This window comes from Calypte anna, chromosome Z, assembly GCF_003957555.1.
Source record: "Calypte anna isolate BGI_N300 chromosome Z, bCalAnn1_v1.p, whole genome shotgun sequence".
Lineage (NCBI taxonomy): Eukaryota > Metazoa > Chordata > Aves > Apodiformes > Trochilidae > Calypte > Calypte anna.
Genome location: NC_044274.1, coordinates 38346772 through 38363484, shown reverse-complemented (window position 1 = coordinate 38363484; position 16713 = coordinate 38346772). Strand labels below are relative to the sequence as shown.

General features: G+C 42.8%; 1 protein-coding gene across 1 annotated transcript in view; it reads left to right on the top strand.

Moving 5' to 3' along the window:
* Window positions 1-1608: 1608 nt before the first annotated feature.
* The window catches only part of CEMIP2 (cell migration inducing hyaluronidase 2), a 48240-nt gene continuing 33135 nt past the window's right edge, over window positions 1609-16713 (top strand). The window contains exons 1-2 of the mRNA XM_008505856.2: window positions 1609-1937; window positions 15600-15939. Coding sequence (XP_008504078.1) covers window positions 15612-15939 — 328 coding nt within the window. The 5' untranslated portion in view covers window positions 1609-1937; window positions 15600-15611. The remainder of the gene's footprint in view (window positions 1938-15599; window positions 15940-16713) is intronic.

The following is a 16713-nucleotide window of genomic DNA, read 5'->3' as shown; positions in this document are numbered from 1 at the left end:
TATCCCTGAAATGAGCTCTTTGCAAGCTTGTGACAGGGAATATTGATCAGCAGTCTGTGTTTCTTCATTCTGTATAAAACTATATAATAAAGCAAATATTTTTCATTCCTGGACTCTTATCTTTCCAGTGGATAAGCTGTGTTTTGTGTTACTGAAAAAAAAAGCCGCATTTGAAGAATGACACATTTGAAGGGTTTAGTTCTGTTATTTAATGAGAACAAAAAACATATTCATTTGTCAAAATCACCTTTAGTTATATTTTTTGTGGAAGTACTGCATTCAGTGAAAGTAATTTCTCAAAGTAGAATGACTTCACCTTAAATAATGTATGAGCTATACGGATTTCCACAAATTAAATTGCATGAATATTATACTCTTCCTGAGGAAATAATTCAGCGTCATTTTTTATTCTGGGTTATATGATGAAGGGTAATTGAAAGAGTGCTTTGATAGTAAAAAATAAACTTTCAGAAGGTTGGATACATACTAAAAACAGTGCACCCAGTAAAAACAGTACAGCTGCTACTTATTTGCTACAATTTCACAGAACACAATTTACCATCCAAATAGACAACTAAATGAATAACTGGACATGTACATTTCATGGAAGAACATTTTTTTTTTCATATGTAAAATGGATGTCAAGTGGCATGCTGGTTTTTATTTGTTTGTTTGTTTTAAGTTGGGCATTTTTTTCAGCTGAAATGTTTGCATCTCATATTAAAGAAAGATAAATCACCTTCAAGTTGATTCTAACCAAAGTCATTGGCAAATGTAAAATATTCAGTTTGCATGTGCATTTCTGCAAATGAGGCAAAGCTTAGCAACACATGTTAGAAGGATTGTGCTCCTGGGAATAAAAAAAAAAAATAAAAAATAAAAAGCTAAAGAACAAGGAACAGAAACATGGAGACAGGATTATGAAACTGCCTTAATCATACAACAAACAACTTCCATCACTGTGGTTTAGTCTGAAGTGCAAGTTAGCCCTTTTGTGTCTAAAGATACAAATCTCTGTCTTGAGTAAAGTATTATGCTAAATCTGAGTCCTGAAAAGCAGTGGCCTGAAGCTCAAACTGTGCAGTGGAGCTGCAGCCACAGTCACCATCTGGGTTTGTGCAGCTGCTCGTTCCATCACGGTCCCTGAACCCGGCAACTTGGATTTTGTGGCCCGGCAGTCTGCAGTTGTGCGACCCCGAATGCTGCAGTCCTAGTGAAATATCTGAAGCGAAGAATCCTCTTATAATCTAAAATTTCAAACGAACTGAACTTGAATTGCAGTTTATTACTGAGTCACTAGATGTCTCCGTATGCTTTAGGCAAAGGCAGGTTATGCTTACTGGTAAGCAAAGGCGAAACCGCTGGAACTGAAGTTACGTGAAGCAGAGTTTACAGGAATATAAATGACTTATCGCTTAGTTTCCAGCTGCCTGGAATTTCCCCAAGGAAATAATTATGTTGGAAAATGCTGGCTATATTTCCCGAACCAGTTCATTGAAAGCATCTCCAATATCAGGATGTGCTTTTTTTTTTTTTTTTTTTTTTTTTTTTTAAATATTTATTATTATTTGTAATTAGTTTGGCCCAACCTCTGGAAAAGGTGGGAGGTCCCAAATTTCAGAGAAGCCGGCTGTCAGATATACACCAAAGCTCAAAGCCCAGGAAGGCATCCCCGAAGTTCTGGGTCCCCAACAAAGGTAAGTCCTGGAGCTTCATAGTCTCTCTGAATTTCTAAACCAGACTGATGTGCTTCGTTGTGAAGTCTCTGCAGGCACTGGTTCCTTGAAATTCAGAACATCTGGGGGCTTAGTTTGATTTTACTCCTGATCAGATTAAAAAAAAAAAAAAAAAAAAAAAAAAAAAGTCCCAGAAAGCGGAATCAGATTTTCCAGCCGGCTTTTTTTCTCCCTTCAGAGACTGCCCGGGCTACGACTCTTGTAAGTAACTTTTTACTTTTCTCTCCCCTTCCGTCCTACAAGAAGCGACGGCAACCTGGTACCTTTCTGCTTTTTACTCATGTTACCCCTGATTTCTCCGCGTGTCCCTCCCTGCTGAGGCCGGGGTGGCAGCAGCAGCACCTTGTCTCGCCATCCGCTGCCTCCCCTCTCCTACACCTGCTCTCCTTCAGCGGGCACCTTTTGCGACCTCTCCCGGCAGCACTTGTGAGATTTAAAAAAAAAAAAAAAGAAAAAAAGAAAAAAAAAATTATTTTTTTTTTTAACCGGACATGGGCACGTTACGGGGTGTTTGGCATTTTAGCTGAGACGTAGTTTCTTTCCACGCCGCCCCGAAGAGAGTCGTGGGGTCTGGGCAAGGGTCCAAAGTTCCCTCGTGCCTGCTCCCTCCCCCCCTATGGCCCCGGGAGCTCCAGGAGGCAGCACTCGGCGCAGCGGGCGGCGCCGCAGCGGTCCCACCGGCAGCAGAGTGGCTGCGCCCGTCCGCGACAGGGGCTACGGCTCTCCCAAGCTCCGGACAGCGGCCGAGCAGGAGCCGCGCCGGGCAGCGCGGCGCCAGGCGGGGCGGGTCTGGGCAGGCGGTCCCGGCGCTGTGCGAAGGGCGGGCCGCGAGTCTCGGTCCGGCCCCACTCCTCCCCCGGCGCGGGGGCGGGGGCCTGCGGGAGGCGGGGCCGCGGCGGCGGGGCGCAGCCGCCTCCTTTCGGGGCCGGGGATCATCCCCCCGGGGGGGCTGCGGCCGCTGCCAATTGCGTAAGGGCGGCAGCCGGGGCGGGGAGCGGCGGGAGGTGGCGAGCAGCCGGGCGGCCTCCCGCCGTGTCCGGGGCGGGGAGCGCCATGCCGCCGCCCTGAGCGCGCCGCCGAGCCGCGACAGGCCCAGGTGAGTGCGCGCCCGGCCGGGACCGACGGCGGGGCCGCGAGTGTCGGGGCCGGCCGGGGCCCGGCCGGGTTGCCGGCACAGATGAGCGGCGAGGGCGCAGGGCGGCCTGCCGGGGCTGCCGGGCCGGCCGCTGCGACACCGGCCTCTTTTGTTCCCGGGCCGGCGGGAGGGGAGGAAGGGAGGGAAGGAGGGGAGGGTGGAGGAGAGAGCGGGGGCGGTGGCAGACGGCGGCGGGGCGGGGAGGGCCGTCCGGCGGCAAGCGCGGCAGCGGCTGCCTGGAGAAGCCGTCCGCTCCGCCCGCGGCCGTGTGAGCGCTCCCGGGCGCCGGCGTCCCTCCGCGGCCCCGGCAGGTGTGGGCTCCGCGCCCTGCCGCGGGGTCTGGTGGCAGGTGCCGGGGCGGGGGGTGCCTCCTCCGCGTTTCTTTGCTTCGATGGGCGCTTCCCATCGGATACTGCCGGCGTCCCGCTGGGAAGCTGGGCAGGAACTCGGCTTGGACCTGCCCCGATCGGCATCGCCGGGTTTCAGTGGACTGCCTTTCCCGTGCCTGGTAACAGGCGGCATGCTTTACTTGTCCAGAGGGGTGGAAAAAAACCTGAGTGGGAGTTGTGCATCTCGGCCCTTCTAATAAAAAGAGCGTATGGCAATGAAAGCGCTACGTTTGCGCTTCATCGCAGCTTAGATGAGGGGTGTGTTCTGGAGACACTCCCCTGGTTTTTATTTTTAAATGTGAATTAGTGGCATGGATTCGTTGAGAGAAAATAGATTTTACACTCCTGAATAGTTCTATAAACGAAGGAGCGCCTGGGCCGTGACAAAGACAATGCAATGAGGAAGGTAAACAGTACTTCAGATTTTTCGGTGGCATCAGCCAAGTTTTGATGAATCATAGAAAAAAGTTTGTAACAGCTTACCTACATTACTGATGTGAAAAAGCCCTTTGGGTAGCAGTAGGGAGGAGGGGAGGTTCATCTTTGTTCCTAGGATTCAGCAGCTCTCAGAGGTGCTTTGTCTACACAGATCCTGGGCACTGCTTGCACGAATGTAAAATCTGCCAGATGAAGTTTGGTGGGCCTGCTTCTCTTATGCTCTCCCTACTAGTACAGCATCCAGCAAAGTGTATGCCAGGGGCTCGAGCAAAGCAAAGTGTCTACAAAATCTTTATGTGAAGTACAAGTAATCCTCCCAGCTAAGAAGTGATTCAGGAAAAAAATGAAGAGAAATGTGAAGGGGTAGAATGGGGGTAAAACAACAACAACAACAACCAACCAAACAAAAAACCCCCAACCAAATAAAAGAACAAGAAAAAACCCAATCTAACCAGCCAACCAAACAGGAGGACTGCAGTGAGGTCCTTGCTAAAGTGAGAGGTCATCTAAAATTTAACATCTGATCTAAACAGTAGCTCTGGCATGTGCTGTTTTGACATGTGCCTAGATATTTTTCCATTGGCAGACTGTAGAGTTTTTTAATAATGAGCATTACCACTTCAGCCCTACAATGTTTTGTAGGGAAAGTGGTGGTGAAGGTTGACTTGAAGCATTTAACCAGTTCGTCATACTTGTTGCTAATTAGTGGAGATGTAGAGGGTGATGAATCCTGGGCGTGAAAAAAATGCTTTTTTCAGCAAGTCTTGTAAAATCCACTGAAGGTTTCCTAGCTGTGACTGGTCCTGTGACTGGAAGAATCACCATGTGGTGGCATAGTTCATTTCTTCCAAGCTGACAAACCTGGGTATGGGGCAGGGGAACAAAAATTCAGGCATTGGAATGGGCTGCCCAGGGAGGTGGTGGATTCTCCATCCCTGGAGGTTTTTAAGAAGCAACTGATGTGGCACTCAGTGCCATGGTCTGGTAACCACAGTGGCAGGTTACCACAGTGGATCAAGGGTAGGACTTGATGATCTCAGAGGCCCTTTGCAACCTGGCTGATTCTGTGATTCTGTGAAAAAGCTTGGTTTTCCCCTAAGGCATGCGTTTGAAAATAGGTATGGGACAGGGAGATACGCTGATTCTAGAGGCTTGAAGAGCAGACTGTGGGACTTCAGTTATTTTGCATCTTGATTTATTTTTGTTTGTTTTATTTAGATCTCAGTTGAGGCGTATTTGAATAACTTGTACTTTAAAGGAGGTCAGGAGGTTTTATTTCCTTGTGTAATGGCAGGATGCAGTGGCACAGCTGTTTTTCAGTCTTATTTAAATACTTGGAAACAACATTCTTATCATCAAAGATGCAAATAAATACCTATGGATCATGGACAAGCTGTGCTAGAAATAGGTAATTCTTTAATTACAGATAACTTACTAACTTGTTTTTGATAATAACCACAGTCATTACTTGCTTTATCATGTGTCCAGCACATTGCAGAAAAATCTTTGATGAACAGTTTTGGTATACTATTTTTATGGGTTTTGAAGTCAGTTCAGCTGCTTGGTTTGGTAGTCTTGTTTGCAGAAAATGAGCCTTGTTCTATAGGCTGTTATTTTTCCTCCACACAGGGAAAGGAAGGTGGATATTATAAATACCAAGGGTGCTGATCAGTGACTCAGTTCCATTTATCTTACTCGTGTTATGTATGAGGTGGACCTTTGCTTCTCCACCTCTGGAAGGTCACTGACCACTTAAAGGCTGAGTTCAGAGCTTCACTTCCTCTTTGTTCTTCTTGAACAGGAGATGGGGGGAGAAGGGAGGGGGCAGGGGTGTAGCGGGGGGGAGAAGAAACCTATTCCTGGGTGTTTGCTGAAGGCTGATGCTACAGGCTCCAGAACTGCGGATGTACAACCCAGATACATTGTACTTTCCCTGCCTCCTGGCTAAAAAAGTTTCTCAGCTGATGGGCCACAGTAGGTATCTCTGCAAGGAAACTAGTCCCAAAGTGCTGACACTGTTCCCCACTTTCGGTGTGATTGCACCAATGACTGGAAAGCAGGTGACTGAAATTAGTAGGAAAAATATCTAGCAAATCTTACTTTGTGTATAGTAAATTATGTGTGATAGGAGTGTAGTCTGAAGTACATTGATAAAGTTCATTCTTTGCATTACTAGGGCAGTCATAAAATCATCTAAAATGTGATTAGAATCTGTATTGTAAATTACAGTTTCTTCTTTGGAATCAAATCATGATTAGACTTGATCCTTGCTTAGCTTGTTTTTACTAAAATGTATTTCACTACTGACTTAATGGAGATGTTTTTGGCAAGACAAATGGGAGTGAATTGTTTGTAGATGTGGGTGTAGAAATCCACAGAAATATTTTCTTGGAATAGTAGTACTGAGAAAGGAAGTGGAGAGGGAGTGGAAAACTATGTACCTTGAAGAAAGATACGAGGGAGAAAACTGATGTATTTACTGATACGGAAAGGAAATATTGAAGACATTAAAGAATGCTTACTTGAGAACTGTTCATTGATTTTATTGCTCTTCTGTGAGGTAGGATAACAAAAGGGAGGCTACTAGTAGCTCTTCTGTCTTTTCGGCATGTGAGATTAAGAAGAGGGGGAAAAAAAGAACAGTACAGTCATGCAAAATGAGCTATACCTGGCAGGATATTGCAGAGCGTGGTAGTTGGGTGCAAGGTTCATGGAGTTTCCTAGAAAGGAATTTACCACAGTAATCCAAACTATGAATGCAGCCCCTAGCTCAGCAGAATTCATACTTAATGGTGGGTTAGAAGGCTTTGTTTTGCTTTTTGAAGACTAGCTTCTGTTTTGAGATATCCCAAATGTGCTGTTAATGATTCTTATAAAAGGGAAATGATGGAAAACGTTTTCTTCTTTTTTAAAATTGAATATGTTGTGTAAGTTAAATCACACTTTGTTACACATTGTTTTGTAAGTTAAATCACTGTACCTTGTTCTCCAAGCTTTCAACTCTTGTAGTTCTGTGACTCCTGTGATACCTTAGAGCCAATCTTAGGGTTGTTGGTATTCAGGCATACAGTCAAGTTTCCTTTTGTCAGCTGTAGAAACTTTTTTGACAAATCTGTTACTTTTAAGGCTTTGTGCTATCACAGATTTTAAGCTGGTATGTGCCCTGCCTGTTTCAAGAGGCCACTGTTGCTATCATGAAATGAGAACTGTTCTTATGTTTCAGCTACTGTATGTAAGTCTGGCATGTTAGTTGAAGCCACCAGATACAGATATATTTTGTACTGATAGTGGAAACAGACAATTGCAGTGACTGAGCTGAGGGGTAGATTTGACTCTTACAGGAGGAGGCGATTTTGGAAAAGTGAGGGCAGAGGAAGAGGGTTAAGCATAGTAGAAGAAAAGCCACATCATGTTGGACAAAGTCTGTCCAGACAGTTACCCGATGTCTGACAGTGATGAGTAATAGATGTCTGGTAAAGATACTGCATAATGATCCTACAGCTTCCAGCTTCCAGCAGCCTATGGTTCAGAGACCTCCTCAGCTCTTGGCAGTACTAGTGATGCAACAGCATTCAACCAGCTTGACTTCTGCCACCTTTTTGTTGCTCTGTGAACCTACAGAAATTTGTGAAGTCCGTAGCATCCAGTACTGAGTCAGGTTCAGAAACCTCTTCATGTCTGCACCTTTTTCCTTTTTTTTTTTCCTCCCTTCCTTCCTTCCTTCCTTCCTTCCTTCCTTCCTTCCTTCCTTCCTTCCTTTCCTTCTTCCCTTCCTTCCTTCCTTCCTTCCTTCCTTCCTTCCTTCCTTCCTTCCTTCCTTCCTTCCTTCCTTCCTTCCTTCCTTCCTTCCTTCCTTCCTTCCTTCCTTCCTTCCTTCCTTCCTTCCTTCCTTCCTTCCTTCCTTCCTTCCTTCCTTCCTTCCTTCCTTCCTTCCTTCCTTCCTTCCTTCCTTCCTTCCTTCCTTCCTTCCTTCCTTCCTTCCTTCTTCCTTCCTTCCTTCCTTCCTTCCTTCCTTCCTTCCTTCCTTCTCCTTCCTTCCTTCCTTCCTTCCTTCCTTCCTTCCTTCCTTCCTTCCTTCCTTCCTTCCTTCTTCCTTCCTTCCTTCCTTCCTTCCTTCCTCCCTTCCTCCCTTCCTCCCTTCCTCCCTTCCTCCCTTCCTCCCTTCCTCCCTTCCTCCCTTCCTCCCTTCCTCCCTTCCTCCCTTCCTCCCTTCCTCCCTTCCTCCCTTCCTCCCTTCCTCCCTTCCTCCCTTCCTCCCTTCCTCCCTTCCTCCCTTCCTCCCTTCCTCCCTTCCTCCCTTCCTCCCTTCCTCCCTTCCTCCCTTCCTCCCTTCCTTCTCCTTCCTTCTCCTTCCTTCTCCTTCCTTCTCCTTCCTTCTCCTTCCTTCCCCTTCCTTCCCCTTCCTTCCCCTTCCTTCCCCTTCCTTCCCCTTCCTTCCCCTTCCTTCCCCTTCCTTCCCCTTCCTTCCCCTTCCTTCCCCTTCCTTCCCCTTCCTTCCCCTTCCTTCCCCTTCCTTCCTTCTCCTTCCTTCTCCTTCCTTCTCCTTCCTTCTCCTTCCTTCTCCTTCCTTCTCCTTCCTTCTCCTTCCTTCTCCTTCCTTCTCCTTCCTTCTCCTTCCTTCTCCTTCCTTCTCCTTCCTTCTCCTTCCTTCTCCTTCCTTCTCCTTCCTTTCTTTCTCCTTCCCCTCCTTGGAAGACACATAAAATGTCATATCAATTCTCAGTGCTGCTTCTGACTGTATGAACCTGTGTCATATCCTCTCTTAGTCATCCTTCCCCAGGATGAAGAATCCTTTGGGGGTTCAAACAGCTAAGAGATGCTGATGTCACAGCTGTTTGCTCAGTGGATGTCATTTGGAGCTCTTAGCTTTATTATCTTTTAATGCAAACTCATTTGACTTGGCTCATATAAATGCAAGACAACTTCAAAAGAATGTGGGTATGCAGCTACAGCAATTCAGCTTCTCAAGCAGTGATATTTTCTTTGTGGCTTTTGCACAATTATTCAAGTAAGCAGAAAGAATAAGGGGTGGCATATAATTTACTGAAATCTGAGTTAGACTGAAAACATTGTAAGAAATTGAGAGTTTTGCATGAGAAGAAAACCACGACAAATACAAAGAAGCAAGATGAAGAATAACTTATATGGAAGAGAGCATGTTATGGTACTGATTCATAGTTTAAATATGTCTAAACATACCAACCCACTGATTATTAAGTGATACTATCACTCAGGAGTTTCTTGCAGTGTTATTTTTATGTCTGTTGACCAAAGCTAAATACGGGATCTCACTTTTTCCCCACTGCCTGTTACATTCTGTGCTGTTGTATATGCTTATAATGTATCTGAGAGTTTTTCCAATTTTATAAGAAGGTAATAGGTACTTAGTGTCACCTTCCTCCTCTTGAACTCTGTATCATCAGTGATTCAAGCTAGTGCCAGAACTGGACTTAATTTCTCTGAAGTGTGTTAACATTACACAGAAAATAGCTGTGGCTGGTTTGGATGGGATTTGTGTTTTTCTAGAGATTGCAGATACCTACAGATATCACTTCTAGTCATCAATGGGAGTAGTAGTCTTAAAACCAGTATTTTTTCCTGTCTCTAGGTTTTCTTTCCCTACCATCTTCAGGTTCTCTAAGGTAAATGCCCCAAGTCTGTTAATTTTACATGGAAGCTGTTGATTAAAATGGAGGTATTTATTTGCTTAAAAGTAGTCTGGTGCTCAGATGCTTTGCTGAGCTGAAGGAGACCAAAGTGTTTCATAAACTAATCCTCACTGTATCCCTGTGAAGCCAGTGACTGCTTCTTTCTCATGTTACAGACTCGGGGCCCAAATAAGCTGTGGTTCATGCAGCAAGCTAGTGGCAGATGCATGATTAAAATGCAAATTTCCACTCTTCATCTCTTATGCAAGTTATTCAGTCTTTCATTTCTCATTTTCTGAGAAAAACAGTAAAAATTATTCCATTAATATTGCCTATTTCAATAAAAATGTCCTGTATGTCCTAGTGTGCTCTCCTGTATTGACTGGATTTGAGTCATTGTTCAATTCACTTGTATGCGAAGAAACAAATGGTTTCTGAATAATTCCTTCCAGCAGAACTTGGTATTGTTGTAACCATGAATGAGGAACAAAAGAGAGTTCCCCAGTTTCTGTGGGATTTACAGAGAATAACTGTAAAAAAGAAACAAAGGGAGGGGTGAGGGGGAATTGAAGTCACTGGAAGCATTTTAGGTACACAAACCACAGTTCAATGTCGTGGCTTCTGGCCTATGTTTCTTTGTTTCAGTGGGCAAGATCTGAAGGTGTTGCAAATGTCTAAGAGCAGACTGAAAATATCAGTGTCTTGAGGTCAGTTAAGAGCACTTGGATGCTTACAGGATAATGTTGGCTATCCAGGAACTGGAAAAGACCACCCCATTTCTGCAGGAAGATACATCTGTGCAGTAGAACTGTGAAAATCTCAAATTTTTCTACAAGAACTTTATGGAATGCTAGATATTTAATCTGCTGCATCAGGTGCTTTCCTGACAATTATCTAAGTGAGCCCAAGTGGCTGCTACAGAGCTGATTCACACAAATATGGGTGAAGGATAAAAGCCCAGTTGTCACTGTGGAGAGGGGAACCGATTTTCTTGTACAAAACTTGACTTTGCCTCTGATCTTTCAGACTCATTCTTAACAGAGATCTACTAAATGCCTTCTAAAAAGGCTAGGAATTAAATTCATGGCTCTTCCGTATGCTGTAAGCTTCATGGCTTACCATGAAGAGTGGTTTCTTGGGTACCACACAAGAGTGGTTTTGCTTGCTGTAATTTCATTCTTGTTCCCACAGACAAACTGATAGTCCACAGGCTACGAATTACCTGTTTCCTTCCCTTGAGAAGAAATCTTCCCACCACTCTCCCACCTGTCCCATCATCCTTTCTAATCCATAGATGATTAAATTATTTTGTATATCACCTAAACCTGTGTAATTAAACTTTCTCTACTTATATACAGAAGTTTTAAATTTGCTTTTGACCCAAAGAAAGAGTTGTGTGCCCAAAAGTTTTAATTAGACCAGCTGATGGAGATAATTTTTATCTTGCAGACTTTGTCTTATACTGTAAATATTGTGCATATTAGCAATTCTATCTCTTGTTTTGTGGTGCTTTGGAAAGACTTGTTTTAGGAAATGTGCTCATCAGTGTTTGCCTATTATACAATTTTATTTGTTTTCTGTGTGCCAAAAAATCAGTAAAATTAGTTCCTTCCCAGGAAATTCAGAAAATCTGGTGCAATGTAACTTATTTTTTACAAAGTTTTATAATTCTTATCATGTTTGTATCTCTGTTTCTCACTCACTCTTTCTATCTGTCCTTTGACTTTCTTCTGAAACTGCTGGGCATGGGAGAAGACTCAATGGTGGCAGCTATCAGTGTATGTTATGACAGAAGATGCATAGGGTTCTACATTTTAAAGTCAGCTGGAATTTTTTGGCTGTTATAAACATTGTGATTCTAACAGTTACTTCACTGTGTTAATGTGCTTTACTGTGAACATACTCATTCTTTCCAGCTTTTGCACACATGGGTGGAAAAGTAGGTTCCTCCAAACATGCTATTAGCAGAGTGAATAGAAGTAATTTCAAAACCAGTCAGTGGAAGAAAATAAGGTGGAACCAGATAGGAAAGCCTTTGGCCACCCTATTTGCCTTTTGGCAACTATTGATTTTCTGATGATCAGGTTAAGATTTTTTGAGATGAGGACGTTTAGGGCACTTCAAACATTGTCCTGAAATGAGTATCTTTGGTGTAGTTGGCCAGCTTGGAGGCTTTTGAAGGTGTGCATACTATATACTTCAGGAGTTTGTTTCACACCCCTTTCTCTTCAGCAGTTGTAGCTACTTAGGAGCCTTTTCATGCCAACTTCTTGTCCCTTTCCTTTGAGTTTCTCACTACCCTTTGATCTCCTACCAGACAATTGCCTGTGCTAGCCATGCAGCACTAACCAGTGTGGTGCTATAATGCATGGGAAAATATTTTACTTGATGTATGTGGTTTTCCCCCATCCTTCCTCAGCTTTTTCTTTCATGGCAATTATATACTCTGAGATTAAATGGTGTAGTAGTCGTCTATAGTAGTACCACCAGGTACTATAGCTAGTGGTAATTGATATTCAGAGCAACAGCAGTGGGATTTCTTCTAGTTTCACTTTTATTTTTAAGACCTGTGAACCATGCATCCTTAAAATATGCTTTAAGAGAAGCATTAATTTATTTGTACTGTATGGAAATAAGCATATTTTGTTCACAAAGTTGCAGGAAGGTGCAGGGCTGCAAGCATTTTCTAGCAAGTTTTACATGTTTTGTTACGCTAAGCATTTGACAGCAGAAAAGTGTGGAATGTCTTGGTGTATTTCTCACATTTTGAGTGGTGTCAGCTGATGTTTTGAATTACCTCCTGAAAGAATCTGATTCCTTTCCAGGAAGCCACCCCCAGACCCTGTAACAGATAAGCCTGCACCTTGCTTGTAAATCTCAGGTGGCTTAGATGCTACCCCTTGGTTGTACAGTGCATATGGTGCTAGTTTTTGCTGGTGTGGAACAATGTGGACTTGTATGAGTGTAGTAGTGGCACAAGTTAAAAGTGGTGAAGGAGTATGTGAGGAGAGTGGAGATGCTGCAGCCTGTTCAGTGGCTCATTGCTGTCTGCCTGCTGGGGTTTGCTGTCCACACAGCTCAGATGCTCTGCTGGCAGGGACAGCCTTGTTAGGTAGTCACTGTTTTTACTTGGATACTGTGCAAAATTTTTTTTTTCTTTTTTTCTTTAAGGTGGTGTAAGCTGAGTTGGCTGATATGATTAGTATGAGAAGTTCATGCTTGCTTGCTTGCTTGCTTGTGTTGCAGAAGGTATGTGTAAGCAAAAATCTGGATTGTGTGGAACAGCACTACTACTCTTGCAAAAGGCTGATGCAGTAATAGCGACTCTTGTCTAGGAGTGCACCATCAAGATGAGTTGCCCACATCATGAGCTCCTTTAGAAGACCTCCTACTTGTGTGGGTTTAGCAGATTCTGGTGGCAGTAGCCAGCCCTCTCTGGTCTTTTTTGTTTTTTTTTAATGTAAATGGTCCTCTGGAGCCTTCATCTTACCATTTTTTGTCTTTTAGTGAAGATGGCATAGAAAAATAGCATCAAAGGGAAATGGCTAAATCTTGGGTGGAGGAAGAAAAAGTGCTACATCAAAACGTTCAGGTGCATTGGAACCTGAAAGGAGGTTGGGTTTTTAAATTGTTCAAATGGATTTTCTCATTCCCCCTGAGAATTTTACTCAAACTGTACACATCCAACCAAATAACTGCACTCTCTAGAGCATAACTGGCCACAAAGGCAATTGGTACACTTGCCTTTGTGTGCTGTTATCAGAAGACTTCCAGAGTGGAAATAAACAAGTAATTCGGATTGGGTTGTCAATGTGTACTAATTTATAATGAAAGCCAGTACCTGTTCCACAGGATAGAAAAAGGTACTTCTTTCAGCAAGAGAATTTCAGATAAACAGCAAGAGGGAAGTGTTGAAATGGTTGCCTCTGTTGTAAGGGAAAACTATATAGTAAATCTTCTGATTTGTGCTAAGTATCTCCTTACTGCTTTGTTATTTTTATTTTCTAGTGGGCAATCTCATTATCCATCCTTGGGGTGACCTGTGTTTCCACTTGAATGGGATAGTTGGAAAATCTTGGCAGTTTGCAGAATGACGCTGCCAAACAAGGTGGAATGCTTTGTACAAAACAATGTATGCTTGACATATGACAAGTATTTCCAATATTGGTTTTCAAGAGTGACATATTAAAGGGCTAGTAGTACCTTAAGAGGCAAAATTGTTGTAAAATATTTTTTAGAAGTATGTTTTGCATAAACTTTTTGGATTTACTTGATGTAGCTGATCAATTAACAAACTAGTTAACTCTTTGTATCACGTTATAATTAATATTCTGTTGTTCTCTAGGTATGTGCCATATGATATTCTGTGGTTCTATCTGACAACTTTTTAACCAATGTTAAATGCGTTGGGGCACCAACCCATAAAAAAGAAAATCTAAGTGCTGGGTCAGGTTTCTTTAAAGTTTTTAATCAAAGAGATACTTCAGTAGTTGCTCTAGCTTAATATAAATACTGCTTTTATATTAGTTGAAAAGCTCCGTCTCTATTCAGCTTTTGACACCACTTCTGAAGCATAGAAATTATTTGAGTTTTCACTGCTGAAAGATAAGGAGCTGACTGTGAAGGCATGAGTGGTGGAAGCAAGCTGTTCCACAGTGCTCATAATGTATTGGGTTGTTAATTTTCAGAGCAGAGGGTTAGGTTTGGGAAACAGTTTCTCAAAGTACAAAAGGAGACTGATGAAAGTAATTTTTCTACAGCTAACAGATGGGAGAAACACTGCTGGAGAGCTTAGCCTAATCTTTGGACTCTGAGATGGTTACTCCTGTTAATATTTCATTGCCGTCATTGTCGTTGTGCATACATCTGGAGATTCATTGTCTCCCATGAAAAAGGGTAATCCAGCCAGTTCAGTAGTAACAACTGTCCTGCCTTGAAACTGTGAAGTATCAGATTTTGCAGAATGTGGAACAAAAAGCTCATTTTCTGCTTCTCAGAATAATATTATAGTTGTCACATTTCTCCTTCATTAGAGTGCCTGACACTTCAGGCTTCCTTTTGTTAATGAAAGAGAAAGAGGATCTTTGTGATTTCCACACATTGGTAGTTTTTATCTTCATAATTCATTTTTCTATTTAATTCGTGTCTTACTCCTAAATCTCCTTCACAATTTAGTTTAGGAACTTAAGTTTCAGTTAGCTGAAACTCAGGCAGCCCACTCAAAAATACCATGCCTAGGAAATGTTAATTAAAAAAATAAAAAAGTTCTGCAAGCTCTCTGAATACTATGCACAATACCACATATCTGATCAGAAACCTGAGAAAAGTAGTGAAGAGTTCTGAATTTCTTGACACAAACTGGAAAAGTGTGGTGGTGAGGGTGGGCCAGGCACTAATGGTTTTGGTAGGTTTTCATCACCAATTGCTTCAGGAAAAGGTGGAAACAATACTTGTAAATGAAATGGAAGTATCCCTGCCTTCTGGGTGATAGGTGCAGAGAGCTAGAGCAGTCATGTTCCTTCCAAGATTTTTAGCAGCTGGAAAAATCCATCTTTCTGAACAAGGTGTAGATGACTTTCTTACAGGGCTGTTTCTGGTGCACTTTTACTAGCAAGCACATCCCACTGTGAGTGATTAAATGTTTGTAGGCTGTCTGCCTCAGCTAATTAAAGATGTTGACTAAGTTGGATCAGCATGAATATAAATAAAATTTTGCTTGGTATTTTACATACTTAAGTGCTTTTTACTGGTTCACGTGTGGAAGGAGGACTTGTCTCTTTCAGCATCCTCTCCATGAAGGAGAACAATGAGGAGTTTGTTCAGCTTCTGCCTGCGGAAGAAATAGATTTAGGCATTCTTTGCATAACTATGGGGAAGAAGGGGTTGCTAGTGTTCTTATTGTTCAGCTTCTTTCTCAGTTGCATAATAGAAGTTAACTGAAAAAACTCTATAAACAATAAGTGGTGGAACTACGAAGAAATTGTTCTGTACTGAGTTACCATACCAGATGCTTTTGAGTTTAATTTTGTTGAAGATATCCTTACTATTTTTTCAAGCTGTTACACCGGGACAAATGACCAGTAGGGACTGAGTGACTGATACTTTGTAAATAACCTCGGTTTCAGTGGCTGTTCTTGAGAAAACATGTGTCTTGAAATTTCCTGGGTTTTTTCTTTTTCTTCTTTAACGTAGTGTGCTCTGCAGTCCGAAAGCCTACCTCTTATTAAAAAAATAAAATCTGTGTTTGTTCCAGTGACTTTATAACATGCAAGACACTGATGCCAGGGGGAGCTCCCCTGCTTTTCTCCGGGCTCAGAATGGGAGCAGTCACAGGTGTTCGGGGTACGTCCCAGGGAGGATCGCCCCTCTCCGTCCCCCGCCGCCGTCGCAGAGCCACGCTGCAGCCGAATTTACCTCTGCCAGGCAAGAAGCTCGGACAAGGCTCCCCTCCCTGCCAGTGGATCAGCATCGCCGACAGGCAGCAGCAGCCACCAGGCATAAAAATACTCTCATTTGCTTTGCCATTTCTAGCCTTTCGCTTTTCGTTGCACTTGGGATTTTTTTAGGAATAGCTTCAAAATATGCTCCAGACGGTAAGTTCGTTTGCAAACAAAATCACCCTTTGAATTACGGTCCCTGTGAACATCATTCAGTAATTCAGCATCAGAAGTAGTGTTAAAAGTTAAATGCAAAAATAGGATGCTTACTGCAGTTTCAAGATAGAGGGAAGCACTGTCTGGGGGCGTTTTATTAGGACCTTTTTCTGTTATCAGTGTAATTTTTCTATTTTTCTATGAATGGTTCGTTATACTTGAAACAGAAAGTTGTCATAGTAAAGACAGACTACTTGTGAGGGAAAAAGAAGCTTTAATATTGTGTAAGTGTAATTATTTTTGTCTGCAGAAGAAGCTGTCTGATAAATTCACAAATGGCAGCAAAACTAAGTCCTGTTTAAGCAGTAGCTAAGGAAGGTAGTAGAAGTGTTAGAGTAGAACCATTTTTAAAAATCTGCCAGTATTTATATCAACAGTGTGTTTGCTGTGTTTATACACAAATTGACCTTTTTGATCTATTAGCCTTGATTTTTTTTTTTTTCAGCTCCTCTTAAAAAGCTGTGCAACTTTCATTGTATTGGGAAAGCCTCACAAGTGTGTCAGTGGCTATAAAACATGAACAAGTGATGTGATTTAACTGCTGATCACTAAGTATACATCCCTATGGCCAAGTACTGCTAGAAGTTGCTGCAGGGTACTGTTACTAAAGGTTGATATTGTAGTTTGAATTACTGGTCATTTTGTTACGGGTTTTTTTAGTGTAGAAGTCTGGTTTATAAAAGCTACACAGAGTGGAGTTTAAACTGTTGTTTA